Here is a 12,707-nt window from a genome sequence, read left to right as displayed (position 1 = left end):
CATGATATTCCAGAACTGTGCATAGGGAAATGTTCAGGAAAGATCTGTTTATTTAATGCACACTGGTATAGTGGGAAAAAAATGAAACTAGGAATCAGAATACCTGATTTTTGGTCTCAGCCTTGCCAATTAATTAGCCTGTTTGAGGAGTGACTTAATGTTTGTGGCCTTTATTTCCTCATCTAGATGAAGGGCTTATTCTCTAATGTTGCTCTATCTAAATTGTGTAGAAAAATAGTATTTATAATGTAAGTATTGAAGTCCAGCTTAATATACAAAAAAAAATTGATTGAAGTTATTTAACTATTGTTTCAATAGAAAGTCTAATATAGCATAGTCTAGATGTTATATTGGGGGGTAGTGTTCATATATCTATCTTTATTCATTGACCATGACTCAGGAGTGGTTAACGTGGAATTCAGAGTTGAGACTAGCATTATTAAGCCCCCTAAAATATTAATGTAAAGTTTGGCAGTTTGTATGTTGGCGCATTTTCTTCAGTAAAACCACATATATTTCCTTGGATTCTCAAAAGTACAATATTTTCAATCTAACAAAGGATAAAAACCACTGCCCTGTAACCAAAACAGGATGGTACTAGTACAAAAATAGACACATAGAACAATGGAACAGAATAGAGAACTCAGAAATAAACCACATACCTATACCCAACTGATCTTTGAAAAACCTGACAAAAACAAGCAATGGGGAAAGGATTCCCTATTTAATAAATGGTGCTGGGAGAACTGACTAGTCATATGCAGAAAATTGAAACTGGACCCCCCTTCCTTATACTTTATACAAAGTTAACTCAAGATGGATTAAAGACGTAAATGTAAAACCCCAAACTATAGAAATCCTAGAAGAAAATCTAGACAGTATCCTTCAGGACACAGGCACAAGCAAAGATTTCATGATGAAATGCCAAAAGCCATAGCAACAGAAGCAAAAATTGGCAAATGGGATCTAATTAAACTAAAGAGCTTTTGCACAGCAAAAGAAATTATCATCAGAGTGAGCAGACAACCTACAGAATTGGAGAAAATTTTTGCAGTGTATCCATCTGACAAATAGCTAATATCCAGAGTCTGCAAGGAATTTAAATTTACAAGAAAAAAACAAAAATGTCTATTTTTACCCATTAAAAAAATGAGCAAAGGACATAAACAGACACTTCCTAAAAGAAGACATTCATGCGGCCAACAAACATGAAGAAAAGCTCAACATCACTGATCATTAGAGAAATGCAAATCAAAACCACAGAGAAATACCATCTCACGCCAGTCAGAATGACAATTATTAAAAAATCAAGAAACAACAGATGCTGGCAAGGTTACAGAGAAAAAGAAATGCATTTACACTGTTGGTGGAAGCGTAAATTAGTTCAGCCATTTTGGAAGACAGTGTGGGTATTCCTCAAAGATCTAGAAGCAGATACACTATTTGACCCAGCAATCCCATTAGTGGGTATATACCCCAAAATATATAAATCATTCTATTATAAAGATACATGCATGCATATGTTCATTGCAGTACTATTCACGATAGCAAAGACATAGAATCAACCCAAATTTCCATCAGTGATAGACTGGATAAAGAAAACATGGTACGTATACACCATGGAATACGTTGCAGCCATAGAAAGGAATAAGATCATGTCCTTTGCAGGGACATTGATGGAGCTGGAAGCTGTTATCCTCAACAGACTAACACAGGAACAGAAAAGCAAACACCTCATGATATCACTTATAAGTGGGAGCTGAACGATCAGAATACATGGACACCTTGGTGGGAACAACACACATTGGGGCTTTTGAGGGATGTGGAGGAAGAGAGAGCATCAGGAAGAATAGCTAACAGGTGCTGGCCTTAATACCTGCGTGATGAGTTGATCTGTGCAGCAAACCGCCATGGCACACATTTACCTATATAACAAGCCTGTACATTCTGCACAGGTACCCTGGAACTTAAAAGTGAAGAAAAAAAAATCACTGCCTTAACTATTGTGATTCTTTGGCAGTATATACCTAATTTTATAAAATTTTCTCTTTGACGTATTTAATGATAAAAATTGTAGTACCAATTGGGATTTATGTATGGAGAACAATGTGTGATGATGGGGGTCCGTTTTTTGGGAGAGCCAAATAATATAGTGTTACGTTTTCAGCCATCATGTATGCTATATTGTGAATGAAGTATGTAAGGAAGAGAGGTTCAGTTTTTTAAAAGGGTAGCAATGTTTTAAGAATTAAAATTCAGTGAAAAATAAAATTAGGGAGATTCTGTCTTGGTTAGGATGGATAAAATATTTTGAATATAAATTCTTGTGTTTTTCTATCTCCATCTTTGTCTTATTTTTATACTTTCCATTGCACGCCTGTAAGGCTCCCCCCAGGGTGTACACACTTACTGCTTCTGGCTACCTTGTTCTTATTCTTAGACATTCTTGTAAAACCATTATGGCATTACTAGTGAAGAAAATTTATTCAAATACAAATACTTTTATACTATTGGTTCTTCAAAGACAAGGTTTTGAGAAGTTAAATATGAATTTGGTAAGATTTGGCCATGATATATCTTTAGGCCGTATATAACTATGTGTGAAGTTACTCTGTATTCAAAATATGAAATTAGGCCGTTTAATAATACTTTCCTAATATACATTAAATCCTCACTAATAAGTCAGCATAAAGATGAAAATATGTTTCTTATTGATCTATGCATCAAGAGTAAGCAAACTGGTGGTTTCATGTGTTTATAAGCCTCGCCTCACTATTTAGTGAAATTTTGAGTTTCGTCATTTGGTGGCACTGCTGCTTAATTTTTTAGCACATAGTAAAATTGACACATAAAGTAGAAACAGTTTTACAGTGATGATTGAAAACGTTTTGTGACAATAAAAGCAATGCTGAGAAGCCTTAAATTTATGAACCTTGTGAGAAAAATGGCTAAGAAAAAAAGCTTCTAAAGCATTTCTTTTAAACCTGAATTATGAAACTTTCAGGTCAATGTTTTATCTTTTTTTTGCAAATTTTTATATTTAAAACTGTGATTGAACTTTGAAAGACTGTGCTTTGTTTTGTTTTGTTTTGTTTTGTTTTGTTTTTGAGACAGGGTCTTGCTCTGTCACTCAGGCTGGAGTGCAGTGGTATGAACATGACTCTGCAATTTCGACCTGCTGGGCTTAAGGGATCCTCCTGCCTCAGCCTGTCTGTATCTGGGACCCTTAGCACACATCACTACACCCAGCTAATTTTCTTATTTTTTATACAAATAGAGTCTCACTGGTCTGGTGAGACTCCATTTCTACAAGAAAAAAGAAAACTAACTGGGTCTCAAACTCCTGGGTTCAAGTGCTCGTCCTCCCTCAGCCTCCTGAAGTGCTGGGATTATAGGTGTGAGCCATTGCACGCAGTGAAAAAGTATTTTAGAATGAAATATGAATTATAGATTTAGCTGGGTGATCAATTGTGTAATAAAATTGGGTCATTCTTTGCTCCAAATTTTTATATTTTTCTCTTATATTAAACTTTATATTGTTTTCCTGGCTTAATTAATTTTTGTGATTTGTCATATTTGTTCAACTTTCCGTATAAAATGCTTAGTGTAATGGTTTATTTTTCAATAATTAGAAGTACATTATCGTCTTTTATCTCAAGATGTAGTTAATATTGAAAAGCTTTAAGGTTCTGATTATAAATAATATACCATAATGTTTCTACAGAAGGCCCAATTCAACTGTACTAATAAGTTACTTATGTATGTGACATTAGCTTATAATGATGTTGCCACATCTCAGTAGTCATCCTGAACTACCCATAAATTTTCAGTAACTTAGTTGTCTTTTTAAGTGATTGTAAGAGTTAGTAATCTGTCTGCTTTTCCTCATTCATTTAGATTTCATGTCTGAATTTGTCTGTTTAGGTTCTTCTAATCTGTTTGGTTTAGTTGACCCAAAGGAGAGATCAGTATGCATTTGATTATAGAACATAAGCATTTACTGAAGGCTGCTGAAGATCATTATTATAAAAGTGCCAATAAATTTGTCTCTCACAATGTCCAAATTTTAATTTCTGATCATGGTTAATATAGGAGGTTTTTGTTTTTAGTCTGCATTCTAAAGATAGAAACTTGCATTCTGAAACTTAATACATTTCCTCAGGAACTCAAATCAGACTTTTGGTGTTTAAGCCAAATAATCTTATTTAATGGAAACCAAATAAATAACAATTGCTGCTATTTATTAGGTACACAGATGTGTACTTTACATAAATTGTCTCATGCAATCCCTATAGCAGAGAGGCAATGAGTACAGCATTTCTATTTTAGAGAAAACTGTGAGGTTCAGAGAGGATGAAATCAATGAAAAATCACAGGACAGGTGAGTGTTTTGGCATTTGAATGTAGAACTGTCCTACTGTATCTGTATTTTATGGCCTTCCTGAACAATGAATGGCTGACCATTGGCTGCTCTGCGAAGGCTGTTCTCACTGGCGCCTCTCTTGACTTTACAGAGTTAGTTGCTTCTATATTTTTTGTTTCATTCTTCCCCAGATCATTTAGTACATATCGCTTTATTTTTTCTCTGTAACATACTGATTGATTTATGTGTTCTTTTGTCTTTTCTAATTTACAGTCCCCTCAGAGAAAATATTGTGTCTAGTTCATTTTGGATATTATTATCTAGAACTGTGCTTGGCCTTAATAGGTATTAATACATACTTTAATTTATTGATAAATTAAATATTGTGGATTTGTCTTCTCAAAGAAATCATGTCAGATTAATGTATTGAAATAGCAGGCCAAAGGCAGTGGCTCACACCCGTAATCCCAGCACTCTGGGAGGCCAAGGCAGGCGGATCATGAGGTCAGGAGTTCGAGAACAGCCTGGCCAACCTGTGAAATCCCGTTTCTACTAAAAATACAAAAATTAGCCGGGCATGGTGGCACACACCTGTAATAGTATGTGGTAGAGAAGTTTTATTTAAATTTCTGATTTAAATAAAAATGGCAGAATGTGTACATTCAAAGTCTATTTCTTTTAAATAATCATCTGGAGAAATAACATTTGTTCTAAAAATGCTGCTATTCAAAACAACTTTGGAGCTTGTTTTTATTCCCTCAGTGTATAAAACCTTATTTGAATTTATATTCTATAGTAATTAAAGCAAATATAAAGTTTCAAAATATTTAGATATACTCTTTCAAGGTGATAATACTGTTATGTTATATGAGCTCTAGATATTTTTAAAAGTTATTTGTAGCAACTTTTTTTTTTTTTTTTTTTTGAGACAGAGTCTCACTCTGTCGTCCAGGCTGGAGTGCAGTGGCGCCATCTCAGCTCACTGCAACCTCTACCTCACAGGTTCAAGCAATTCTCCTGCCTCAGCCTCCTGAGTACCTGGGACTACAGGTGTGCGCCACCTGTATGGCCAGTCAATTTTTTGTATTTTTAGTAGAGAGAGGGTTTCACCATGCTGACCAGGCTGGTCTCGAACTCGTGACTTTGTGATCCACCCACCTTGGCCTCCCAAAGTGCTGGGATTACAGGCATGAGTCACTTTGCCCGGCCTGTTTGTAGTAACATCTTAAACATCAGTATACTTTTTCAGCAATATTGAACTATGGGACTAAAGCAATGTTTCCATCCTTTTTTAAACAAAATAAATACAGGCATACCTTGTTTTATTGTGCTTCACAAATACTGCATTTTTTACAAATTGAAAGTTTGTGACAACCGTGCATCAAGCAAGTCTATCATTTTCCCAACAGCTTCTGCTCATTTTGTGTCTTTGTGTCACATTTTTGTAATTCTTGCCGTATTTCAAACTTTTTCATTATTATCATTGTATCTTTGATGTTACTGTTGTAATTGTTTTGAGGCACCACAGACTGCACTCATATAAGATGGGAAATTTAACTGATGAATATGTGTGTTCTGATTGCTCCACTGACTGGTAGTTCCCTTGTCTCTGTCCTCAGACCTTATTCCCTAAGACAAAATAATATTGAAATTAGGTCACTTAATGACTTACAGTGGCCTCTTAAGTATTCAAGTGAAAGAAAGAGTTGCATGTCTCTCACTTGAAATCAAGATTAAGCTTGGTGATGAAGGCATATTGAAAGCTGAGACAGGCACAGAATTAAGCCTCTTGCACCAGTTATCCAAGTTGTGAATGCAAAGGAAAAATTCCTGAAGGAAATTATAAGTGCTACCCCAGACCAGGTGCGGTGGCTCACGCCTGTAATCCCAGCATGTTGGAGGCTGAGGCGGGTGGATCACGAGGTCAGGAGTTCAAGACCAGCCTAGCTAACATAGTGAAACCCCATCTCTACTAAAAATACAAAAACTTAGCCAGGCGTGGTGGTGTGCACCTGCAATCTCAGCTACTCAGGAGTTTGAGGCAGGAGAATCATGTAAACCCAGCAGGGAGTCAGAGGTTTCAGCGAGCGAAGATAGCACCATTGCATTGCAGCCTGAGTGACAGTGCAAGACTCCATCTCAGAAAAAAAAAACAGTTCTACTCCAGTGAACACACACAATAAGAAAGCGAAACAGCCAGGTGCCTGTAGTCTCAGCAACTTGGGAGACTGAGACAGGAGAATTGCTTGAGGCCAGAAGTTTGAGACTAGCATGGACAACATAGTGAGAACCTGTCTCTTAAAAAAAAAAAAAGAAAGAAAAATTAGCTGGATGTGGTGGCACACAACTATAGTCCCAACCACATTGAGAAACTAAGGCAGAACAATCATTTGAGCCTAGGATTTCAAGGTTGCAGTGAGCTATGATCGTGCCTGGATTTGCACTCCAGCCTGGGCGACAGAGCAAGACCCCATCTCTTAGAAAAAAAAGAAAGAAAGAAAGCAAAACAACCTTCTTGCTGATATGGAGAAAGCTTTAGTGGTCTGGATAGAAGATCAAACCAGCCACAACATTCTCTTTGGCCAAAGCCTAATCCAGAGCAAGGCCCTAACTCTGCTCAATTCCATGAAGACTGGGAGAGATAAGGAAGCTACAGAAGAAAAATTGTAGGCGAGCAGAGGTTGGTTCATAAGGTTTAAGGAAAGAAGCCACCTTCATAACATAAAAGTGCAAGGTAAAGCAGTAAGTGCTGATGTAGAAACTGCAGTACATTATCCAGGAGATGTAGCTAAGATCATTGATAAAGGTGGTAATAATAAACAGATTTTCAGTGTAGACAAAACAGCCTTCTATTGGAAGAAGATGCCATCTAGGACTCTCATAGCTAAAGAGAAGTCAGTACCTCACTTCAAAGCTTCAAAAGACTGGCTGACTCTCTTATCGGGAGCTAATGCAGCTGGTGACTTCAAGTTGAAGCCAGTGCTCATTTGCCATTCTGAAACTCCTAGGACCCTTAAGAATTATACTAAATCTATTCTATTTGTGTTCTATAAATGGAGCAACAAAGCCTGGATGACTGCACATCTGTTTACAGCATGGTTTACTGTGAATATTTTAAGCCCATTGTTGAGACCTACTGGTCAGAAAAAAAAAAAAAAAAAAAAAATTCTTTCCAAATATTACTACTCATTGACAATGCACCTAGTTATCCAAGAGCTCTGATGGAGATGTATTATACAAAGAGAATCATGTTGTTTTCATGCCTGCTAACACAACATCCATTCTGCAGCCAATGTATCAAGAAGTCGTTTTTACTTTCAAGTCTTCTTATTTAAGAAAATTTTTCAGGCTGTAGCTGCCATAGATAATGATTCCTCTAATGGATCTGGGCAAAGTAAATTGAAAGCCTTCTAAAAAGTATTCATCATTCATCATTCTAGATGCCATTCAGAACTTTTTTATTCTTGGAAGGAGTTAATGTCATGTTAATGTTAATGCCAACATTAACAGGAGTTTGGAAGAAGTTGACTACATTCTTCATGGATGACTTTGAAAGGTTCAAGATTTCAGTGGAGGAAGTCACTGTAGATGTAGCAGAAATAGCAAGAGAAGTAGAATGACAAGGGGAGTCTGAAGATACGACTGAATTGCTGCAATCTCATGATAAACTTGAATGGATGAGGAGTTGCTTCTTACGGAGGAGCAAAGAAAGTGGTTTCTTGAGGTGGAGTCTACTTCTGGTGAAGCTATTTTGAACATTGTTTGAAATGACAAGGAATTTAGAATATTTTTTAAACTTAGTCGATAAAGCAACAACAGGGTTTGAGAGGACTGACTCCGGTTTTGAAAGAACTTCTACTATGGGTAAAATGCAACAGCATCACATGCTGCAGATAAGTATTTTCATGGGCTAGGCACGGTGGCTTATGCTTGTAATCCCAGCACTTTGTGAGGCTGAGTCAGGACAATCATTGAAGCCAGGAGTTCAAGACCAGCCTAGGCAATATAGTGAGACCTCAATCTTTATTTAAATAATAAAGGATTTTAAAAATATTTTTACAAAATCAAAAGAATATTTTCATGAAAGAGTCGATGGATGCAGCAAACTTCATTTTTGTCTTATTTTAAGAAATTGTCACAGCCACCCCAACATCTAGCAGTCACCACCCTGATCAGTCAGTAGCCATCAGTATCAAGGCAAGCCCCTCCACCAGCAAAATGATTACAATTTATTGAAAGCTCAGAAGAATCATTAGCATTTTTTTTTTAGGAATGAGGTGTTTATTAAGGTATGTACGTCGTTTTTTAGACATAATGCTGTTGCACACTTAAAGGCTACAGAATAGTGTAAGCATAAATTTTATATGCACTGAGAAACCCCAGGAATTTGTGTAACTCACTTTATTGCAATATTACCGTTACTGCAGCCGTCTGGAACCAAGTGCACAATATCTCAGAGGTATGCCTGTATTGGTATAAAATGAAGGTCTAGAAGCCTAAATATTAAGATTGTATGATTATTTTTAGAAGATACTCAATAAATATTGTGTTTGAAATGTATACTCCACGGAAACTCTTGTTTCCTAGATTGAGGAAGACTAGGAATAGGGAGTAGGGAGTAAACTTTCTGCTGTGTTACTATTGTCATACCCATTAATGTCATTTCCTTGTATTAATTAAGGGTTCAGAATCTTGCTTTGTTAGAATTTAAATGGCAAGATAAAAACAAGCACATGTGTTAAGACAACATATTTTCAGTGAAGTAAATTTTTTTTTAAAAAAACTTACTTTGTAAAAGAAGTAAATATTACCTGAATCTGTTTCTCCTTCCATTCTCATTTATATTGGCATTTTTATGAGGGCTTTTATGTTGAGTAATTGACATTTGAACTTTGAGAAGATTGTACCCAAACCTGCAGAAATTACAAAAGCATTTCTTTTCTTTTTTTCTTTTTTTGTTTTTTATTGTTATTATACTTTAAGTTCTAGGGTGTAAGATTAACAAAAATCTTACACTTGAATCTTTAAAAGACAGTTTTTCAGGATCATTTTATGAAACATTGATAATGCAATGAAAGCGGGTTATTTAGGACTACGTGACATGACTGTGTTTACATCTGAGACCAGAGGTTTTTTTCGCTAGTCACTGCTCTGTCCCCAGCATGTAGCATCATAATGCCTTGCTCAACAGATAATTCAGGAATGAAAAAATTACTTGTGGATAGAGTGGATAAATAGTTATCTGATATGTACCATTTTACTTCTTCATGCACATATAAAATCCCTAATGTATTTAATAAAATTCTTTTTTATAGTTGGTGGCTAAAGGAGTTAAGAGTTCTGATGTTTCTCCACCTTTGGGACAACATGAAACAGGTGGCTCTCCATCAAAGCAACAGATGAGATCAGTTATTTCTGTGACTTCAGCTTTGAAAGAAGTTGGCGTGGTAAGTTTCCTAAGATTCAGAACTCCTCAAAGTCAAAAGATTATTTAAAAGGAAGTTAAATTTAATGAAATCACATTAATCCTTATTGTCCCCTTCAGGTTTTTCTAGGGAAAAAAATTACTTTTTAAGGGATTTTAGTTTACTCAGAATACTGGAGCCTCATTGTTTATAAGTTTTATATCTAGGACCACCTGGTAGATGAAAATATATTACAATAACTCTTATATCACTTTAAAAGAATGTTGAAAAAATAGAATATACATAGAAATGTACTGAAAATAACATTACAAACATTTTTCTACCCAACCCTCATGATTAATAAATGTTCCCTTTTAAAAAAATAATGTCTGTTTAGTACTAAAGTAGCTCTAGGAATTAAGTCGAACACATGTTTACATTTATTCAAATTTTGTGACATAGCAAATGTTAGAGGACTCAGTATAACTACAATTAATTCATCAGTTATTCCTTTTACCTTCTACTTTTGAATCTCTGTCATGCCATACAGGTAGTAAAACAGAAACATAGACAAATAAAAAGCTTAAACTTAGAAGTATATTTCAAGTGTCTGTCTGAAGTGTGAAGACTCTGTTCAGGGGTTAAGAGAAATGGGCTCATAGTGTGGAGCTGCTGCCTAGAATTCAACAGACAGAAGGAGAAAAGTCTACTGAATCAGAAAACATAGTAACTTCATTTTCCTCTTTCCTAGTAATGGATGTCTGTGCCTTTTATTTGTTGAGTTTCAGTAAATATTTGCAGACAAAATTGGTACACTAGTTGTTTTTTTTAACAGCCTTTGGGTTGATTTTGAAAATAAGACTAAGTAGGAAAATATAAGTTTCTTGATCATTCTCAAGAACTTCATGTAAGAAACGATTGTTCTTCAAGTAGGCTTAGTCACTTTTTCTTTCTGATAACGACTTTGCATGTGCTACGTTGTTACTCCAACTTTAGATACCACTGTGTGGTCCCTTCTTGATACCCAGTCTCACATCTCAATAGCTGTTCATCTCTCTGGTTGTAGGACTGCTAATTCCTGACTACTTTACTGGGTAAAATGTTCTTTGTCTCATTGCTTCATATATTACTTTGAAACTGACTGCCAAATTTTTTATTTTTTTTAAGTATTACAAAATTTGAGGTAATCCATATAACTGAATGGTTTTCTTTCTGTGTTGTGTTGGTAAATGTCACTTACTTAAAACTTTGAAAATTGCTCTTACTTTGAACCTTCTACATGCCTTTGCTTTCATAGCTTTCATAACTGCTAATTTCTTCTTTTCGTATATTTTTTAATTTTAAATAGTCTAGATTGCTTTGACAGTGCTAATTAGGATATTAAATTTATGTCATTTGTAGTACAAATGACTCAGAACTAATTTTTGTTACACTCTTTGTTTAGGGAGGAGAGCCACTTCTCAATTACATTTAGTACTATGGCTTAACAAGGATTTATATACATGAAACATAAAGACAGTTTTAAAATTACACAGCCTATTTTGAATTACTTCATCTATCAAAACTTTTTCTAGTTATAATTAAGAAAGCATATGAATTTTCCTCTTAATTCTACCAATGACTTAAATTACCAAAAAATCAAGTGCCAGACGGTCAGAGGATATACTTAATTATGTGAGCAGTAATCCAAAAATATGACAAATAATTGAGAATTGACCCCTCTCTATGTTGTCTAATTAATAATATTCAAAGTTTAATCATTGTAGATAATAAAGGAAGCTTTGTTAACATTTTATAGAAATAAAAAATTTACAAGGAACAAAGTAATGAAAAGCAAAAAGTAACAAGGATATCATATTTTTAAAGGTAGATTTAAAAAAATAAAATTGTTGCTTCCTCTGTATCTATCTGCATTTAAAGGACAGTAGTTTAACTGATACCCGGGAAACTTCAGAAGAAATACAAAAGACCAACGACGCTATTTCAGTAAGTATAATTTTCGACATTTATCAGTCATTTTACTTAATGATATACATATTAAAATATTAAAATATACAATGTTATAACTTTCAGAGTAAGCGAGAAATACTTCGTAGATTAAATGAAAATCTGAAAGCTCAAGAAGATGAAAAAGGAAAGCAGCATCTCTCTGATACTTGTGAGATAAATGTTCTTGAAGATGCCAAAGAGCATGAAAAAGAAAAATCAGTTTCATCTGATCGCAAGAAGTGGGAGGCAGGAGGTCAACTTGTGATTCCTCTGGATGAGTTAACACTAGATACATCCTTCTCTACAACTGAAAGTATGTATAGAAGTATATTAATATCCTATTTAGGTCTAGTACATACATAAACTTGTAGACTAACCACTCTGAAAAAAATGAACACTTAGAAGAACTGAGAGAAATTTTCCTTTTGGGCAAGTAGAAGTGCCTCCCTCTCACAGGGAGATATGAAGAACAGAGAAAACTAATCAAACTAATCAGCCTTAATGGCAAGGATTTTTATTACAAAAGTGTATAGTGTGAAAGAGGGAACTAATGATACATATTTAAATTATATTACTTTAACTCTGTATACCATGTTAAATTAATCTGTTACTACAAATAATTCTTGATGAGAACCAGAGTAGTGTCTCAGAAACATCTCTTAGGCATTTAGTGAGAGTATTGAGAAAATCTGACCTAATGATTTACTTATTCAGTGATAATTACTAAGAATCTATATTTTCTTACATTATTCTAGGCATTGGAGATATAGAAACAAAACAGAAACATGTGCTCTTGTGGAGCTTACATTCTAGAAGGACAAGTCTGACCATCAACAAATCTGATTTTAAGTAATTTTTTTCACAGACTGTTTTTGTAGAATTTTTTTCTAGCATTGGAAAAAAGCCCAAAGACTTGATAGCATTTATTTTGCTTATTTATTCAACAATTC

General features: G+C 34.8%; 1 protein-coding gene across 4 annotated transcripts in view; it reads left to right on the top strand.

Moving 5' to 3' along the window:
• Positions 1 to 12,707, top strand: part of NEK1 (NIMA related kinase 1) — a 207,570-nt gene that overhangs the window by 108,037 nt on the left and 86,826 nt on the right. For all 4 annotated transcript variants that reach the window (XM_030918331.1, XM_030918325.1, XM_030918322.1 and 1 more), the window contains 3 exons: positions 9,679 to 9,810; positions 11,689 to 11,754; positions 11,842 to 12,070. In XM_030918331.1, the coding sequence (XP_030774191.1) occupies positions 9,679 to 9,810; positions 11,689 to 11,754; positions 11,842 to 12,070 (427 nt within the window). The remainder of the gene's footprint in view (positions 1 to 9,678; positions 9,811 to 11,688; positions 11,755 to 11,841; positions 12,071 to 12,707) is intronic.

Source organism: Rhinopithecus roxellana, chromosome 2, assembly GCF_007565055.1.
Source record: "Rhinopithecus roxellana isolate Shanxi Qingling chromosome 2, ASM756505v1, whole genome shotgun sequence".
Classification (NCBI taxonomy): Eukaryota; Metazoa; Chordata; class Mammalia; order Primates; family Cercopithecidae; genus Rhinopithecus; species Rhinopithecus roxellana.
Note: the sequence above shows the minus strand (reverse complement) of the source record. Positions and strands in the feature narration are given on the sequence as shown.